This window comes from Vidua chalybeata, chromosome 3 (genome assembly GCF_026979565.1).
Source record: "Vidua chalybeata isolate OUT-0048 chromosome 3, bVidCha1 merged haplotype, whole genome shotgun sequence".
In the NCBI taxonomy this organism is placed as follows: domain Eukaryota; kingdom Metazoa; phylum Chordata; class Aves; order Passeriformes; family Viduidae; genus Vidua; species Vidua chalybeata.
The window spans coordinates 23,340,895-23,360,015 of NC_071532.1; the positions used below are offsets into that span (position 1 = coordinate 23,340,895).

A 19,121-nucleotide genomic window follows, 5' to 3' on the forward strand; every position below is an offset into this window, starting at 1 on the left:
TGACATCTAGCAAGCACTGCTGTAATAAAATCATGGTGAAACCGCATAATACGTGTAAAGAAAAATATTTCAAAAGAGGTGTGAAACTATGTCATCATGATAAAATCAGGCTTTTCATAATTAAACAGGCTTGAAAAGCTCCGATTCTGTCCAGCATGTAGAGTCAGCATGTAGAGTCTCCCTGTTTATTGCAAGGCAGCAGTGGATCTCTCATAGGCCAACACTGTGGCTCCTACAATAACATTTGTCTTATGAAAAGAACAGCAACATGACAAGCTCTTTGTCTTCTTTCTGATCAACACATTTAGCAAAAAGCCATGATAAGATGTTGGTTCAAGTCCAGAAGATTACTAAGGGCCCTTGGTAGGCAATGCTGAGGTCCCCAATAGAAGCTAAGGGCACTCCAACAGTGAACATTGGGACTCCTTTTTATGAGGTAACCTTCAAACAAAGTGCCTGAACAACTGTTTACAGAGAGTCTGGCAGCAGCAAGGGGACTACCACTGCTCAGAAGTGCCAGAGGGATGAGAGAATCAGTAATCAATGCTGGGAAAGTCCCAGAGAAGTACAAATATAACTTTGCCTTCCCTTTGGTCTTTATCAGGTCAAGTGTTTCTGAGGATGTAATGCAGCTGTCATTCTGCAAGGATGTGTTTGGGCTGGAGGGTGGGGGGTGTGAGGCAAATGGGACACAAGAACTTGGCTCATTTCTCTTCCTTTCTGCACAGTCATATCTTTCCAAAGACTCCAGAAACTGCATACCTCAGTTTTGGCAGTGATGTAAGAACTAAAAGTAAGTAATGTGCCAAAAGCAATCTCCTGATGTTAACTATAATTGGTCTTAGACATATTCTGAAGACACAGCTGTGCCTTGGTATCAAAAAGAAATGTATTTATTCCAGTCTTTATCCCAATTGCTACCAAAAGACAGAGTCAAGGCCTGTCAGTGTGCACCTGGAATAAAAGGCATTTGTGAAAGTACAAGAAATCATCACTGCATGTATCCAGTGGTCCAAGGAAAATCCATCCCCACTGTTGAGCTGAATGACAAGAAAATGTTTCTGAGCTGTATGACACTGTGGGACAGGATGGATACCACAGATTAAAAGAGCTGGATATTATCCATCCTGTGGTACCTACAATGTCTGAGAGTATAGTTTCTCTCCATGTTGTTTACGCAGTATGTTCAGGAAGAAAATTATAAAGAACGAGGTAAAAAGTCACAAACTAAGTATGAGATAATTTCCACAACTGATGCCATGGGTTAAACAGGCACTGGCAGTTCTTAAGCAAAAGGCTGTTAAGTGAGAAGAGTGTTACACTTAGTGAAATTAACTTCAATCTCCTCTTGGGTTAAGTATCTTTATAGTGTTAGGGTGATGTATAATCTTAACAACCTGAGTACTTGTAAGCAAGAATGATCTTCTAGCCTCACCATTTCAATTTTCCCTTCTTTTTCTCCTACATTGTTCCAAGTGTGAAAAGCTAATGGAAAATAAAATCCTAGACTGGATCCTCAGAGTCCATTTTCTCCCATAAATTAATCTGATTAAGTTTCTTTTCCTACACTGCTTTTTATTTCCATCCACACTGAAGCAATTGCACTCTATATGGGGGTAAAAAACGGGGCCTTTTTGTAGGAATCTCTCAGAAATGTTTACAGCTACAATATATTCTTCAAATGAGTCTTCCAGAAATCACTACATGAAATAAGCATTTTAGGATCTCTCTGCCATTTCCCACTTTGGTTTGCTTCTTTTTGCTTTGCCCTACATTTCTGGTTTTAGCCTTCCCCATCAACAACACACCTTTTTCTTCCAATACACTCTCAAGCCTATATCCTCAGTGAAAAACTTCTCTTTCACCATTTCCAATCCTTTCTTCCTACTAGACCAACTAATTTAGTTTCAAAAAAGAATAAAAGCCTTTTCTGTGCCTTGCAGCTTTTGTGCTTGAAAGCTTGTCTACTTCTTCCAACCACACCGATTGGTCTTAGAAGAGATATTACCTTCACCTATAAACATTGCCTTGCCTTACCTATAAACACCACTTCACCTTTGTGCTTAGCCCATCACAACCACATCAAACACCATTATCAGAACTGCTGCTGCACAGCTTGTACCTGCAGGAGCTAAACGAAAGCCTTTGTGCGAAAGTTTTCCGTGCACTAGAAGTATTAACAGAAGGCAAGGAAAAAAAAATTCACAGAAGAGAAAGTCAACTGAGTTAAACTTCCCTTTTAATTCTGTTTTTACTTCCTTCTGGCACCTTACCCAAACGCTCCCTCTTAAAGAGGTAGAAGGAGTTTGGTCTGACTACAAGCTATGATGTGGAAGGCTAAGGTTTTCCAGTGGGGGAATCCTGTGCATCACCCACTACATGCAGACACAGATCCCATCATTTGCATGAGCAGGAGACAGAGTTTCCACACAGGCAGCCCCACCTCCCTCGCTGAGGAGGGACACATCCCAACACCCACAGGTACAAGCATGGTGATGCACGATGGCTGCACACGTACAGCTGTGAGCATACACACCTGCACACACCCCAGAGACAGCTCAAAGCCAACAAATGCGGGTTCTGGACATGGGGATGTCTGTCCAGGGATATCTGCTCTCTTGGTCTTGCTTCCACTGCCTGTTATAACAAATGATTACACAGGGAATGTACACATACAATCACATGCTGTGGGGATGAGCTGAATTAGAAGAAGTGTTACCGAAAGGTGATCCACCAGACGTCTAGACCAGTATACAGATTAATTTTCATTCAGTAGCAATGCCCTAAATTCTAAGAACAATTTCAGGTTTTTTCTACCCCATTTTTGAATGTGATTCCTCCCTTTCACAGGAAAACCACCAACTAAAACATTTCTTAATCTTCTCTTGACCAGTGTCTTGCACACTGCCTTCAACCTACCTTTTTCTACACCCACTGCTAACCTACCTCTCATACACCTTTTTTTTCAATTCTGAGGCTTCTTGAAAACACCTGGTGAAAAAATGAACTTACAAATACCTATGAGGAGTTTCTAGATATGGCATATGTACAGCTACTGCCAGCAGATCAAGGTGAAACAAACACATGAATAAATGAATAATGCAGTTAATTGCAGGAAATGGCTCACGAAGAAGCCAGATGCAAACAAAGCATTGCTCTTTTTTGTACAGCTCCATATGTTTAGGAAGCCCAGACAGGGATCCTGGTGGTGACAGCACTCACATGCCACCCTCAAAGGGCCTGCCAGGTTTCTGGTATTTTACAAATCCTGTTGAAATCTACTCTTCATTCTGCTCAGTGTTCTGGGGGAGAACCTCTGCTTGGCTGGCAGGGATTTGTCTCTGCTCCTCTTCATCCATTAGAGGAGGCTGACCCATGATGTTATCTTGAAAGCATATCCCAAATCACTACGAACAGGGCATTCAGCAGTGAAAAATTTTAGTTTTGTCACAAACCGGTTTCAGAAGGATTAGGAGTTTCCAGAAAACACTGATTTGTAAATTGCTTCTGTCACTTGCTTTCCTTATTTTTCAGACTAACTGGAAGGCATTAACAGATACATTTTTAAAAAATTTAAGTATCAAGTAGCTGAAATCTTCATTCAAATACTGGAGGATGAAACTGTTTATTTATAGGCACACATATTTATACCCTCAAGAAACTATCACACAGTTCTGAGTATAAAAGTAAGGATAAGGATTATCTTAGTCTGTATTTCATAAACTGTAAAGTACACTGAGGACACGACATAATTCATGATAACAAACAAAGCAGAATGCTTGCAAAATTAGCAGAAACATGACTTCTTTAAAGAATGGGGCATATCAGAAGCTGACATGAGCAGAGCAGCAGCACTCAGCGTCAGTGTAATTAAACTGGTTCAAAAACAAACTCAAAAAAACTACTAAACCCACGACTGTTAAAACAAACATAATTATTTTGCTCAAAGTTTCCTTCGCCTACTCCCCCGCTCATATATTTAGGCAGCTAAAGCAGGGGATAACTGAATCAACACATTAGTGTATGTATTCTAGACAATAACCACTGACAGCAGACGCCAGAACAGCCCGTCTTCGTGACTCATTACAGAGCTAAAAGGAAAAAATTTGACATGAAGATACACTGGTTCTTTCAAATAACTAGAGCCCCAGAACAGCAACTTGTTTAGTTCACTTCAGATTTGGTATTCTGCCCAATAACTACTTCTAGTCTTCTATTGTCACCACAATCAGATGCAGAAGAATGGGAAAATTACAATTAAGTATAATTTACAGTGGAGTAGTTTTGGCTAATAAATTCACCGCCTCCTCAGCAAGCAAACAAACAAAAAAATGAACGCGGTTCAGCAGTGATGATACACAGGCTGATGCATCAATGACATACATCTGCTGCAGCCAAGAAAAGCAAGAGCATTTTATAGCTGGGTTTGGGAATTATGGTCACCAATTCTTTGGAAATATTTTTGGTGACTTACAGCTTCTTAAAACAAGTTGATGAACTTTCCAAACATAGTAATAAGATCATATGGCCACTTAAAAATATCTATCCTATTTCCTGCATTGCCTCGGAACTTGAAATGGTCACTGCTATCAGCCAGTGTGGGTTCTGCAGTCACTGAACAGCAGTAAATACGGCATTATCTTGTGAAAACCTGCTATTAATCTGTCTTTCCTCTCCATTCATTCTGGACTGTCTGATCTCCTCCCTCCAGATGCTGTTGGCCTCCTGATAACTTCCTTCCTTCCCTTCCCTTCTCTGTCATTTCAGACTCCTGTGATGTTCTTGTGTACTACAACATCTTGGCAGGCTCACTTGCTCTTTCTCTTACTTATCAGACATTATCCATGATTTCCATTGGAACTTCACAGCCCTTTTAAAAATAATGGAAATAACCTGACATGTGCTTGTAAGCTTAAAGTAACTAAGCCCAAACAATGAGATCTAGTGGTAAATGAGGTGCTTATGCTGGTTAACATGAGAGCAAAGATAAGTTCAGCTATGCACACCATGGCTGAAAACCGCCATTTAGGATGACCTTTCCTGAACTAGAAGAAACTGCAGGAGACTCCAGCCTAACTCTTTACACTGGAATGACCAGAGTCCCAAGGTCTGCATATGCAGCTGCTGGGAGTTTCCAAATTCTTACATACTATTCACCCTACTGAAAGATTCACTCATGGCCTGGTTCCAGATTTCAAAGGTCTCCTCGGACAGCTCTCAGGGACTTCAGCCCGCTCTTTCTGGAACTTACAGTTAACAAATGGCCATGCTAATTATCAATCCTTTCTCATTCCCTGGTTTAATCTGAGGCCTTTGATCCTATTTTGGACACAAGGAAAAGCAAATCCTTGATTCTGCTGCAAACCTCTCCAGTTTATTACTCATTATATGTGAAAACATATGGTGTAAAGTGCAAAGCTTCCATATAGTACCTTTTGCCAGATAATTGGGAATCTACTGGCTATCAAAATCTGAGCTGCTTCTAAGTGCAAGAGACCAGCTTTTTAAAAAAATCTCAGTGTGAGTTTTTAAGCTCTTCTTGTAGCCACTCCTGCAAAGGAGTAATTCAGACTCTGTCTTCAGTGAAATGGAGTTAAAAGGGCTTTATAGTCTCCCTGCTTATCAATGAAGTCTTTCCATTACTTGCAATGGTCTCTGAATCAGGCTAAAACTGAGGGCAGAATCTACTATATGAGATGCAGAGTTCCTGCCAAAATACAAAGAAAGGTATGGAGTACTTGCCAAAGTTTGTAAAAAAACCATAGGTCTCTGATCCATCTGCTCAGAACTTGCCAGACACGTTCTTCATGCAAACTTGCAAATAAAAAGAACATATTGCACACATAACCCAACCGCTTTTGTATCTGGATGGGCTACAGCTGCAGAAGGATTCTCTTACAGTGCTGGCTGATGCTCACTTAAAGGTAAAAGAAGGTGAAGTGTGAGGCAGGCAAAGAGATGAGCACTTAAGCAGGTCAGAAAGGAAGTCAAGTGTGTCATGGAATAACTGTGACTGGCTTGTTGCATCACCCTGCGGTGAGGGGATGAGCTCTGGGAAGAGAATGGATCCTGGGAAGGGATTTCCTCTCCATTTGTTCCCCAAGCAGGGCCTTCCTCCTGATACTGAAGATACATGTGCAGTGCAAGTTGGGGACAGAGCCCTGAGGCTGTCCAGCCTGATTTATGTTCCAGCAGGCAGGAAGACTCTGCATTGTTTAAGCAATAAACAAGAACCGAGGGTCTGGGGTCCTTCTCCTGCAAGATTCTGAAATATTGAGGGCAATTTCCTGCCATTTGGGAGATTTTAAGATAGCTCCAAAGAAAGATTTTACATAAAATGAAGCAAAACAAAAAAATCCCGTAAACTTATCTAGCCTTTAGCTTTAACTTGCCAAAGGCACATTATGTTTTATTAAAGTATCAACAAAGAGGAGCCAAAGTCAACAGAAACAGAGTGGGTTCTCCTGTCTTCTAGCCAAATCTCCCAGATCCTGCAGGGTACTCCTGTGTTCATCTCCCCTTTATGCACAGGTCTCCTAAGCCCTTTTCTCTTCCTGGGTCCTGTCCCTGACAGTCATATCTCATCTTCATGTGCATTTTACTACAACATTTTGGCATGCAGCTTTCTTGGCTAAATGAGTATTTGGACACAGTAGTTTCTCCAAGATGTTGTCTTCTTCCACAAGTCCCTCTTTTCTTCCCTTCCACTAGCCTGTCTTGTTCCCTATATCTCACAGCTCTCCTTGTAATTTTCTCCTCCCACCACCCAAACCACTCCCATCCTCCTCCATTTTCTCCCATCACCTATTCTTCTTCACGTAGGCTTCTCTCCAACAAAACTTCACATTGTTTCCTACACCTCCCCCAAACAGGAACACCACCTTTCCCCCTCCAACAGACTCTCTAGCACATGGCCAACCTGATGTTCCTTAGCCCAGTGACTACCACGCCAAGCTGCTTGGTTCAAACTTGCTCGTGTCCCAGCGTCATGTAGGCTTGGCTACCCCAACAAATGCTAGCCCAAAGAGCAGGGACCCAAACCTAGCTGATGTTTTCAGACCCATGGCCTGCATTCCCACGCCTCCAATAACGTACAGGCACCACAAATGGCAATACAGCCATCTGTGGCCCGCATTTCTACACATGGCAGTGTCCAGCTGAGAAGTACACACTGGCCCTTGCCAGGAGCTGATGGAAATATTATATATTCCTCCAAGTTGTCTTCAGTAACTGCTCTATTCCTGGCAAGAGGCAGGTGAATCCGAGATATGCTCCCAAATTACAGTGAAGATGATGCAGCCATAAATACTTCCCCCTCACCCTCACAGAGTATTTGCCAAAGGTACTCTAGATATGGTCTCCAGTGTACTGACATCTTTTTGTAGGGCATACAGTATTTGGAACCAGAAAAAGGGGATTCTGGAATAAGGAGAAAACATCAATTCAACTGAAATATACTGCAAACAACTTCCTCTGAGCTGGTCCTGAGCTGTTGCTGGGGGAAAGCGAAGGAGTTTGGTAAAGTAGAAAGTTATTACATCCACATCTTATACTGAGTTTGGCACTTCAGAGAACACTGTTTTTATGCCATTCAACATAACCCCATAAACCTTCAGAATGCAAGAGTCTGGTTTCAGGATAGCAATACATAAACTGTGAGATCCAAATGCACTACTTTAGATGTGGGTCACAGCGATGGCAGTCAATTATAACCAAGCGCCCCAGGTGATATCTGTAATACAGACATCCTGCGCCAGCTCACAGCCACAGATCCTGCTTCATGGTATTTTCTTCCGTGGCATTAGAGACGGCACTTTTTGGCAAGAAAAGAGAGCAAGGCCCCTCTGCTCCTGATTACACGGAGATCAGCCTGAAGGATCTCTGCTGCAGTCAGTGTAAAATTGCCTCAGATTTGCACCACAGAGATTTGGCCCAAATCTATAGTAGCTCACTCTAAACATATTCCCCAACTGAAAAACAAGACAAAACACTGTCTGAATTGGAAGTATTTGAACAACCGACTGTGGTTTAAATTTAAATCTGACTCATAATGGGGTAGCATGTTCCACAGCATCTTCCTCCTCATACCTCCAAGCAGGGAGAGAGACCCTGGAGGAAGTGAGCATTACCACCACCTAGGGAACAGACAGTTCTTCCTAGACCCTGAGCAAGCTCCATGGGAGCTCTGGACATGGACTGGGCCCTCCCCAAAATAGAAACACCAAAGGTCTGCTCCTGTTTGCTTCAAATTCTTCACTGCAATCTGATGTGTCCCCCCCAGCTTTAACCTGGCATTGTTCATTTGCCCCAACCCTCGTTCTGATCCATGCTGTGGGTACATCTCTCCCATCACAGCCTCTCAGATAATCCCACCCACAGCAGCCTCAGATAACAATGACAATAAAACACAGCGCTTCAGCTGCACTTTTTGTGATGCTTTATGATGTGTTAACAAAACATGGCACCGCTTCCACAGGAAGTAATTATTACTTGTTATTGTTTGACTGCCTGTACATAATAAAAATACCTTAAACCCAATACCACAGCACTCTCCGAACGATGTCTTTTTACCCTGTAAGGGTTTCCACTAGTTCTTCTTTGCAGTGGTACCTATTTGTTTTTTGGAATGCTTATTCATAAAAGACAAGGCTTTTTTTGAAGGGTGCAGGGACTTTATTCATAAATACAGAAGCACCTTAATAAAAGAAAGATGTGATGAAGTCTTCAAAGCCGGCAAGAAAACTGATGAACAAAGACATTCCCATAACAACTGAGCTTTATCTGATCAAATTCCAATAAAGCCTGCATTTGGCATAAATCTTTAAAAACATAGCAAAGGCCACTGGAGGATGCTAAAACTTGTTTATTTAATATTATTCCTCCTCCCTTCCCCAAAAGCACTTTATCCTCTTAATATTTTGTGAAGTCTTGGTGCACACTGGGAAGCGCATTGAGCGAGCATGGCACAGTGAAAGGACGGGAGAAGCGCGCCTTGTCCGAGGTCACGCCGCTTCCTTCCTTCACTTCGGCTTCCCACTCTCCAACATGCTGATGATCAGTAGTATAACCTTCAGATTAAGCCTCCCTTTTGGGCAGAAGAAACAACAGAAAAGGTAGTGCCTTTAAAGAATTTAATTCTCTGCAGCTTCACTTAACCAGAGCCAAGAAGAGACAGAAGCTTTCGTACCAGCCTTATAAAAGTATCTTAATTTCTACTTCTGTGAGTTTTATTATTTTCCATCCTAAGATTACTTAGTATGTGCACTGTACTTCCCATCTGTACATGAACACCGATGGTACTGACTAATCCTTAAATATCAAGAGAAATGTTCTGCATGAAAACAGACATTTTCTGCACACAGGGATTACTACTTGCCCATTGGCTCTGTGGATGCATGCAGGGCACCTCCATGAGAATTAATCTCTAGGATTCACTGCCTGGAGAAATCCAGATGGCAGAAAACCTGGTAAGAAGATTCATAACCACTCACTCCCAGCATAAATATGATGGGCGCTTTCTGCTCCAACTCAGGCTCTGAGGTGGGAACAGGGTCCTCCTGCTGCTGCAGCGCCAGGGGCCAGGAACAAGGGGCCACAGCCCTGGCTCACTGTGCCAAGCAGCCCCAGACTGCCTTCCTGGAGTCAGTGCAAACAAGGGCTGTAGGAAAACACAAAGTCCCTTTCTGATGTGGTTTGGAAAAGGGAGCCAAGTACAGCCTGAGGAAAGCTTAGCTGAAAAGGTGCAGTTTTGCATTTCTTCTTTCATTTTAAGGGGTAGATCTGTAAGGTCACAGGACCACACAAAGAAAGAATCAGGCAGAGAAACAAAATATTTATATTCTGCTTGCTTATTTTTTCAATTTACCCTTCACATCTGTCTCTAGCTGTTCCTAAAATAGTTCTTTAGAATAACGTCCCTTCTGCATCAGTGGTATATATGCTACTACTAAACTGCCACTGGACTAAATTAGAAAGCTCTTGGAGGGCAATTAGAAGATGTGCACGTGTTCAGGGACTATCTCAGTGAGCCACAAGAGAGCTCTGATTCTCCCCAGAAGGCTTCTGCCTTCTGCCCCTTTTCTCCTGAGAAAGACAAGGGGACAAAGGAACAACCATTCCTTGAAACTGCAGGTATGAGAGGAATTTCAAAAACCCTCATCAAGAAGAACTCCACAACAAAGCAAAACACTAGGCTTTCTCCTCCAACCTGAAACTTGGTTGGAGGAGAAAAAAAAAAAACAACCTAATAATTAAATGTTGCTTATGCAAGATGAAAAACCACACTGTTCCTTCTGGGCACAACAGCCCTGGCAAGCCCAGCATGTATATCACAAGACAGGAAGCAAAGCTCATGCACAGAGGAGGAGCGGCAGCTGCTCATGCCAACTCCACCGGCAATCTCCTCTGCAAGGCTCACTCTCCATGCATGGCTTTTCATGCTGGAGTCAGATATATGACTAAGTCTTCAGCCCTTACAGAAGACAGCTGCCTCTCCCACTTCCACTGAAAAGAGGATCTTCCTGACTCTCCCCTTTTACCTTCCATGCTTGTACCATGTTCACCACTAGACAACTCTAGTTGCATTCTCAATACATTAATACACAGCCCCAAAGCTCCTCTAGCACCACAGGGGCACCAATGCCTTCTATCCATACCTCTTCACCTTCATCTGCGTAGATTTTCTTCTTTCTAATATCTGGAATTCATATAGTAAGTTTTAGAATGCTTTCTATAGCACTGTTCTACGATACACCACAGAATCATAGACTATCTCAAGTTGGAAGGGACCCAAAAGCATCTTGGGTCCCTTGTCTCCAATTTCTCCCTGCTTTTGCTTTTCCTGCTAAACACTGCATCCTAACCTCATGTGCTGTGATGGAGATCAGTTGCAGCAACTGCAGCATCATCCAACTGCAGCAACATTTAGGGACTCTCATGCTCCTGGCAGAAGAGCTCCTGCCAAGGAGCCCATGCAGTTCAGACTGCCCACCACAGAGCTGTAATACCCCCATACAAGGTTTTAGGAAGAGCTGCATACAGGATTGCAAGAAACAAACATGACCAAAGGGAAATGATCCAGAGACAGCGTGCCTCTCTACAAGCAAAGGAACAAAGTAACATGCCTAAAATATGCCTGGCACAAACACACAGGGCACGCTGCCTTTGGCTTGCCTGTTACTTGGTGGAGAAAAGATCTAATCCTACAATAAGCTGCACTCATTACTCACCTAACACTTCACTTAGTTTGCTCCACCCAGCCTAAAAAAGAAACTGCCTTAGTCACCAGCCATATATTTATCCAGGGACCCAAGTACCTGCCCTGGATGCAGTTGTCAGTCATTTCCATGGGCACAGGCCTGCTGGAGTCAGGCTCTTTCAAGTAAGCCCCAGCTGTTTCTCATCACAAGGCAAAATCCCAGCCAAGCAAAGGCCCTTTCTTCCATATCTCTGCTGAACTCTTTGTGTCCCATGTTCCTCAAACACAGAAAAGCAATGAATTGAGCTCAGGCAACCACAGCTGTATTCTTTTCAGGTGGCTGACTAACAGCTCTCAAAAATAGAACAACAGAAAGCCCAGAGATGCTATCGACTCCTTGTAGGGTGTCTGAGCAGTGAGGTCAAGCCAGAATATACAATTGTTTCAGCAGGCTGCTGTGGCAGCATCACTGGGACTCATAGTGTATTTCTCTGGGATGGCTGTTCTATACAGGCAACACCAGTGATTCTCAAGAGAGGTTCTTAGCTTTCCCTTTTAACAAATAACACATTATCTGCTCAACTTTTCTGCCATCCTGTTCTTAGAAAGGATGGCAGTCAGGTCACAGCTGCCACTGACCACCTGTGGACCTGAACCACATTCAAATGGGAATTAATCTTTTCCTACATTTAAACAACATCTAAACAGAACAATGCACTTTTCCTGCTGTCGGCCTCCATGACTGGCTTTTACTGTCACTGCAGTGAGCCTGTGAACCCAAAGTGTCCCCTCTCTCTACTTCAAGTTTGGCTTTCACTTGACCAGACCAGGCAGGAAATGGTGAACATTCAAAGTGAGGGAGAAGACTCAAATTTGCACCCACTGGATCTGAGCTGGACTCCAAAGTGCTGTAAGCCCAGGACAGTGCTCAAGCACAGCTAAAGCAGGCAGCAAGAACAGAGTTAAAGAGGGTCTCCACACACTTTCACAAGGTGGTATTCTATCCATCAGGATTTTCAGCAGAACATGTCACAGGTTGCTGGAACAACCACAAGTTTTACTCAGTATAAAACTTCTGGGAGCTGGGCCCCTTTTAGTTGTTGTGTTTCTCAGTGAGGAGAACTATGCTTTAGATGAAATATGCTCTAGACAGTATTTGCACAAATGCACAGACTCTATGTTAAATGAGGTTAAAGGCTCCAAAGTCCTTAAAGATTAAATGACATAAATCTTGTCAACATTCAGGAGTGAGTCATGGGGCATTTTCTTACTCCACAATCCCTGAATTGTCCACTCCCTTGCCTCAATCCCCAGACTACTATACAGAAGCCAGGTTTGAAACTCCTTAGCTTTGCAATTCAGTTTTAATTCCATTTCTACAAGGAAGTCTTAAAAAGCTTCTCCTGAACATGGGCCAGATAGAGGAATCTGACCTCTATGTAAACTACTGTTCAGGTCAGGTGTTTGGAGACAGAGATCCTGGGAATAACTTTTTTGATGTCTTATTCTCTCACTTTCTTTTATGTGCTGTGAAACACAGAATCACAGAGTCACTAAGGTTGGAAAAGATCTCCAAGATCACAGAGTCCAACCTTTGACCAAACACCACCATGTCAACTGGACCATGGCACTAAGTGCCATGTCCAGTCATTTCCCTGATGTCCAACCCAAACCTCCCGTGCTGCAGCTCAAGCCCATTTCCTCATGTCCTGTTGCTGGTTGCACAGGAGAAGCCAATCCCAACCTGGCTACACCTTCCTTTCGGGGAGTTGTAGAGTGATAAGCCACCCCTGAGCCTCCTTTTCTCCTAGCCAAACACCCCCAGATCCCTCAGCCATTCCTCCTAAGACTCCCTCTCTAAACCCTTGCCCAGCTTTGTTGCCCTTCTCTGGACATGCTCCAGCACCTCAATGTCTTTCTTGCAGCGAAGAGCCCAAAACTGGACACAGGATTTGAGTTGCAACCTCACCAGGGCTGAATAGACAGGGAAAATCACTGTCCCGGTCCTGCTGGCCACACTATTGCTGATACAAGCCAGGATGTCATTGGCCCTGTGGGCCACCTGGGCACACTGCTGGCTCAAAACTCTAGAGTCCTGAGGGTTAACTGCTACAAAAAGCACATTTCAGATTTGCATGATTTCAAGTGAAGTCCTTTCTAAGGAAGGTAATGAAGTAAGAGGTTGCTTTGCAGAGAGGGGACCCCACTGCTCATCCCCACGGTTTGTTCTGCCTGCTGGATGGGTGCAGCAGCAAGGCGGGGAGCTGAGGGGTGGGAGGTACCTCCATACCTGGTAGAGCTCTATCCGCTGCTCCGAGACGCGGGCCTTGGTGTTCTGCAGGCGGAAGACCCTGAACTCAGCCTTCACCAAGTTGGAGGCGTTCTTCTCCATTGCTGAGACGTCAAACCTGACAATTCGGAAGTAAAGGCTGTAATAGCTCGGCGGGATGGCGTCTGCAAGAAAGCAGTGGGATTTTATTACTTTTCTTGGTGATAAAATATAGTGTTCCTTCAAATGTTTTAATACAAGACAGCCTCAGACAGGGGAATACCTGAAGTGTGGTTCAGTTTCCAATGGTCAATTTAGTACTATTAACAATTTAATAAAAATTAAGAAAATCTACCCCACATGTTTTTTATAAGACTGCCATATTAATATAGATTAAAAACTACTTTCAACTCTATTTCAGGTCATGCATTTAAACTTCCCCTCTTTCAACCTACTGGCGGAAAATCCTGAATACTTAAGAACAGAGAAAAAAAACATATCAGTTGGTACATGATAAATGCCTTCAGGCTCACAGAGAGTTCACAGGGATCTGCTAAGACAACAAGTAACAGCAGCTCATCTGCTCTATATGTTTTTTGAAATCCACTTCCCCTCAGAATATGGAGCATGAATTAGCCAGCTTCAGATTTTATTCTATACCTAGTTATTAAAGGGTATTTTCGGAACAGAAATAGTCATTCTGATTACAGTGATGAGGGCTGTAAGAGAAGAGGAAGGAAAAACAAGGCGAAAAGGCAAGCAGGCAGTAGACACTGTGAACAGTATTACATGAATTTTGACCCTTTGGAAGTAGTAAAAGCCATAAATGTAACACCCCTTACTATAAATTTGGTAAAACCAGAAAAAAAGCCCAGAAAATGGGCTCAAGTCTTCAAAAGCAGTGTCAGACATCTAAGTTTAGGTTTCAAAACAGTGTTTCTCCTTCACCAGTGGTAAACCCTGACTAAGGGTAAGCAGCAAGGCAGTTTTGCACAAACCAGGATCAGTCATCATCTGAGGCCCCTTCACACTGTCCAGAGCAGCAGCACTAGGAGAGCTTTGCCTGCAGCACTCCTGCCTGACACCCAAACTTGTTGGAGAGAAGACAGGGGAAGAGTGTGGAAGGAGACAAGCTCACACTCTCCAGAGAGGAGATGAAATTACTTTAAGGCCTGATAAAAATATCAGTTCAAATGAAGGGAACAGCTCTCTCTTTTCTTACAATGTAAAAACTGAAGTGGATAAATAAAAAAAAGATAAAGGAAAATTATATTTGGGGGCTGGGGAGATATTTTCAGCTGAGGAAGCACAGGTGCTCTCACAGTTACACATTTAATAACCCACCTGTTGTAGCTCTTTGAGTAAGTTCAAACTGACTACTTAATAAATGTAGCTATGAGAAAATCTTTGATGATAAAGAAATAATCTCAGCCTCAATTGTAGATGCATTATAAGTGAGAGATGACAAGTTCCCAAAGCACTTCAAAAAAATAATCTAAAAGAGTACTTTCCAAAGCAAACCCTCAGTATGATCAAACAGGTACAACTATGAAAATGAAACCCCAGACTTCCTTATGATTCCATTTAATTAAATAAAAAAAGTTCCTCAGATTTTCACATCTGCACAATAACCCCCCAGGCATCACAGTCACTATTCCTGGATACCATGCTTATTGACAGGAAACTGCTACAATCTCACAGTCAGAACTCAAAGGCAAACGGATGCAAATTACTCCTACATCAAAGCTGTTCCTCTCTCCCATCAGCAACACATCAGTGCCAGAGTCTCTCAAAATACCAAAGGAAGGGCTTCTGAGAAATACTTAACTGTACGCCACTATGACCTTGGTACATTTTGCAAATTCTTATAAAAGCTACTTGGTTTGGAGATTACATCCTCCTTTAAGAGAGAAATAGTATCTTTAGTTTATTTTTCCTGCTGTAGGAAACTCCGAGACTACTACTTGCTCTTCAGCCAAACCTAACCCTACTAGGAATATAATTTGGCATAATAATATGTATATATAAGATTGATGCTTCCAGGATGAGTTGTAAGTTGTCCTTCCCTGTCATTTGTTTGAGGCATCAACCTAGCATTTTGTTCACTGTGGACAAGCCAAACTAGCAGCCATTCACTTGCCCTGGCACAGACAAACCCTGTCCATCTTGACTTTATTTTAGATTGAAAAGTCCTATTTAACTGTCAGCTTGGTTTATATTTAGCTTCTTATTCCTAGAACTTTCTTGTGCTATATTTGTAGGCCTTCTTTCCAGTTTCTTTGTTTTAGATACTGTATATTACAAATCTCTGAATATGTATCTGAGTGGATATTCCTGAGCCATTCCTGCATTTATATTTTTTCTCTCTTTCATATCTAAGGAAGACAGAGAATGAATACTCTTCCAGTGTGCCTGTTTTTATGTTGGCATATGTGCATTTGTGTACACTGCAAACAAGTATTTACCTTCCACTGGAAGGCAGGCATGGGACATCCTCTATGAGTAAGCAGGAATTCCTCTCTTACAGAAGTTTCATTTCTCTTGTAAGATAGTTTTACATCTCTATATATAAAACTTCATGTGAGAAATTTGATTTCTTTACTCTATCATTTGTGACAGTATCCACAGGAAGTCAAGTGAGGAAAAGGCATTATTCATGGACAGATAAAAAAAGAAGGAATGGCTGACTGCAAAATTGGGGTTTAAGTGAAAATTAATCAACATGAAGACTGAGAAATGAGACTTGCAACTCTCTTTAAAGGAACGGTAAGAACCCCATGGAGTCTACAGGCTTTTTGATTAGCCTTTAAGTGATCTCAGATGCTGCAATTTATCTCTCTTTGTGACTCCACCTAAACCTGACATTTTATCAATTCAGATTCAGTTGGATACCTCTGCACTCCCCTCTGGTTTTGGCCCCATGACTCCAGCAGACACCAGGATGACTCTGACCAAGCTAGTCTGCAATTTCAGTTACCCTGCTGCAGACTAGACTCCTGAAGTATTCTTTGAACTATTATCATTAATGAGTGGAATTAAATCAATATGCTTCCTGTAGCTAGGAAAACATAGATTTCTTTTGTTTTAGTGGGAGAGAGAATAGTAAACACAGTGAAAGGTTCCGGTTTTATAATTTTAAAATTACTCATTAAATCAACCCTCAAAAAAACCTGAAGACTTCCAGCTGTAATAATCACAATCATAATCATCACAGTTGAGATGAGTTACACAACACAGCTGGAGAAGGTGAAGGCAGCATCCATCCACCTCCTCCTTTTAGGATGCTAAACAACCGAGCATCACAAGTTTACTCTTTTTCTTTTTGTCTTTTTTTTTCTGTCTTGAACAAGCTGAAACTTCATCAGCTGCTTTACATGGGACAGTCCGAACTGCCAGGTTAAAATGTACTCTGGTATGTGACTGATTATGTGCATAAGGACACTGTGGTTTCTGTGCCTCTTACAGACTTTGTTCAATGTCCAGCACCCTCCAGGCTTCTGTGCCAGCAGCCTGGACAGAAAGCAGCCCTGCTCTGACAAAGCAGAAAAGCTCCAATGGGAGGGGTGCAGGAGACCCATCCCAATGTGCTCTGCAGTATTGCCCCAGGCTGGAACACTGTCAATGGGAGAGACTGGACACACTCTCTGACCAACCATCCAAAACAGCACACAGGTGCCCAGGAGCACCTGGGAGGAGAGCAAGGTGCAGTCAAGCACCCTGAAACTGAAAGCTGGGATAAGAAGTTTGTTTCATGCTGAAGATATTCCCCAAAACAGGAATAAACTGCATAAAAGGATGACACTTCTGCCTTGAGCAGTTGTGTTTGATGAACTGAGCCCTGCATTTCCACTGCTTTCCTCACAAGTACTGCATGTACTGACATTTTAGGAGAAACAAAACACTCTGTTTGACACAGCTCTTCTGAGAGTTGAGCTTTCATTCTGGCGAGGAAAAAGACTTAAATTCAATTGTATCCAAATGAGGCTTTTTTTCCCCTCTGAATTTTCGTTTCTGTTATTGAAACAAAAAGAAATCAATTACATGCACAGCCCAAGTTAGGAAATGTAAACAACTTTTCTTTTCTTGTTGGAAGAGGCCAGACAGGCCGCCTTCACACATACACCCACACTGGAAAGGCTGAGAACTTCAATCTAATCCTTCCATCAAGGGCTTGTAATAAATGCTCCAAAGATTTATTTTTATTCCCTTTTGTGTTTATTAAACTTTGGAGGGTTTCTTTTCCTTTTTCTTTTCTTTCTGGTGCTTTGCCCATTCTTTATTATGGCAGCTACAAAACATGGAGTGCCCTTTTCTTCTCGCTCTCTTTTTTTTCCCCTCCTCATCTTTCTAACTGCAGTACATGAATGACCGTGTAGTAGGCTTTGAAGCAGCACATGCAAATATTTATAAGAGTAGCTTGATTGTTATTAAATGCAGTTGTTATGCTTTCCACGCTCTGGCAAGCTTCCCTAACCTCTCTAACTATTAGGACCATTTAGGCTGTTTGGATTTCAGCTCACTGATAGCAAATTTGATGGTTTTTTTCCTAACAAGCAGCATAATGTGACATCGTTTCTCCCTCTGTGTGAATTTCTCTCCCTGCTCAGCTTTGGAGTCCCTGCCAGGAGCTAGGTCAGGCTGCCTCCACAGACATGCAGACACGGTAAGTGAAGCAGCATGCACTGGAAGGATGAACATCTTGTCAGCTGTGACAGCACATCTTTCCAGCAGGATCCCCTCCTTCCTGTCAGGCACACTTCAGTCACAAATCCTCTCCTCTTTTCCAGGGAAAAATCTCTCCAAGAAATTAGGAGCTTGTTTAATACATCTGGGCTCTCAAAGCCCGTAATAATCATTCTGCTCACCCCTCCTGACCCTGATGTAACTGCAAAATCCTGCTGGAAACTGCCTCTCTGCAATCAAAGGGGACCAAGTAATGGAAGCCACAGGTCATATCCAGGAATTGGACTGGACCTCAAGGGTAAATCAGTCATACATCACCTTTCCATTAGCTCTGAACCTCTGTCCCATTATGACATTAAGCTATGAGCACATCCATTAGCTGATCAGTGCTCTTGGATGGCACTTGTGCCATTCTTCCTCAGGCATCACTTCCAGGCTCTTGCAGCAAGGCTTCAAAGTCAGACAGTACAGAAATAAGTGTAAGATATTCTAGTTTTTATCTACAAAGGTGCCTCTGAGGTATTACCTTTCTCTGTCATCAACCACTTGCTACTGAGGAGGGACTGTGCACTGAAAGTCAGAAAAAACCCACTGGGAACAGAGTAGGCTCAGAAAGAATAATTACTTAATTACCAGATTTTGTGACATATTTTTCACAGTTGAACCACTTGCCATTCCTCTTCAGAAACACATTTAAGATCTGTGACAATATATGAAAAGTAAACAACCCCAGGACATACTGGATTGAAAAATAGGCACAATGAGGCAAAGAGGGAATTTTTGGAGGATGCATTTATGAAATTATGTGTTCCTTACTTAAAATCTCACAAGAGCCTTCTGGTTCTGCTGCTACTTCCTCATTGCTTCACAAAGCCTGAATCAAAAGATGACTAGCCAAAGCAATGACCTCAACAGCAAACAGATCTGGTAGCCAGGTTTCCAGTTCCCCAAATAATTCCCTAATGGTACTCC

The 19,121-nt window shown here is 42.5% G+C and overlaps 1 protein-coding gene across 2 annotated transcripts in view; it reads right to left on the reverse strand.

The window, feature by feature from the left end:
• The window catches only part of TGFB2 (transforming growth factor beta 2), a 59,891-nt gene that overhangs the window by 9,352 nt on the left and 31,418 nt on the right, over positions 1 to 19,121 (reverse strand). For both annotated transcript variants that reach the window (XM_053937512.1, XM_053937510.1), the window contains exon 2: positions 13,488 to 13,651. In XM_053937512.1, the coding sequence (XP_053793487.1) occupies positions 13,488 to 13,651 (164 nt within the window). The remainder of the gene's footprint in view (positions 1 to 13,487; positions 13,652 to 19,121) is intronic.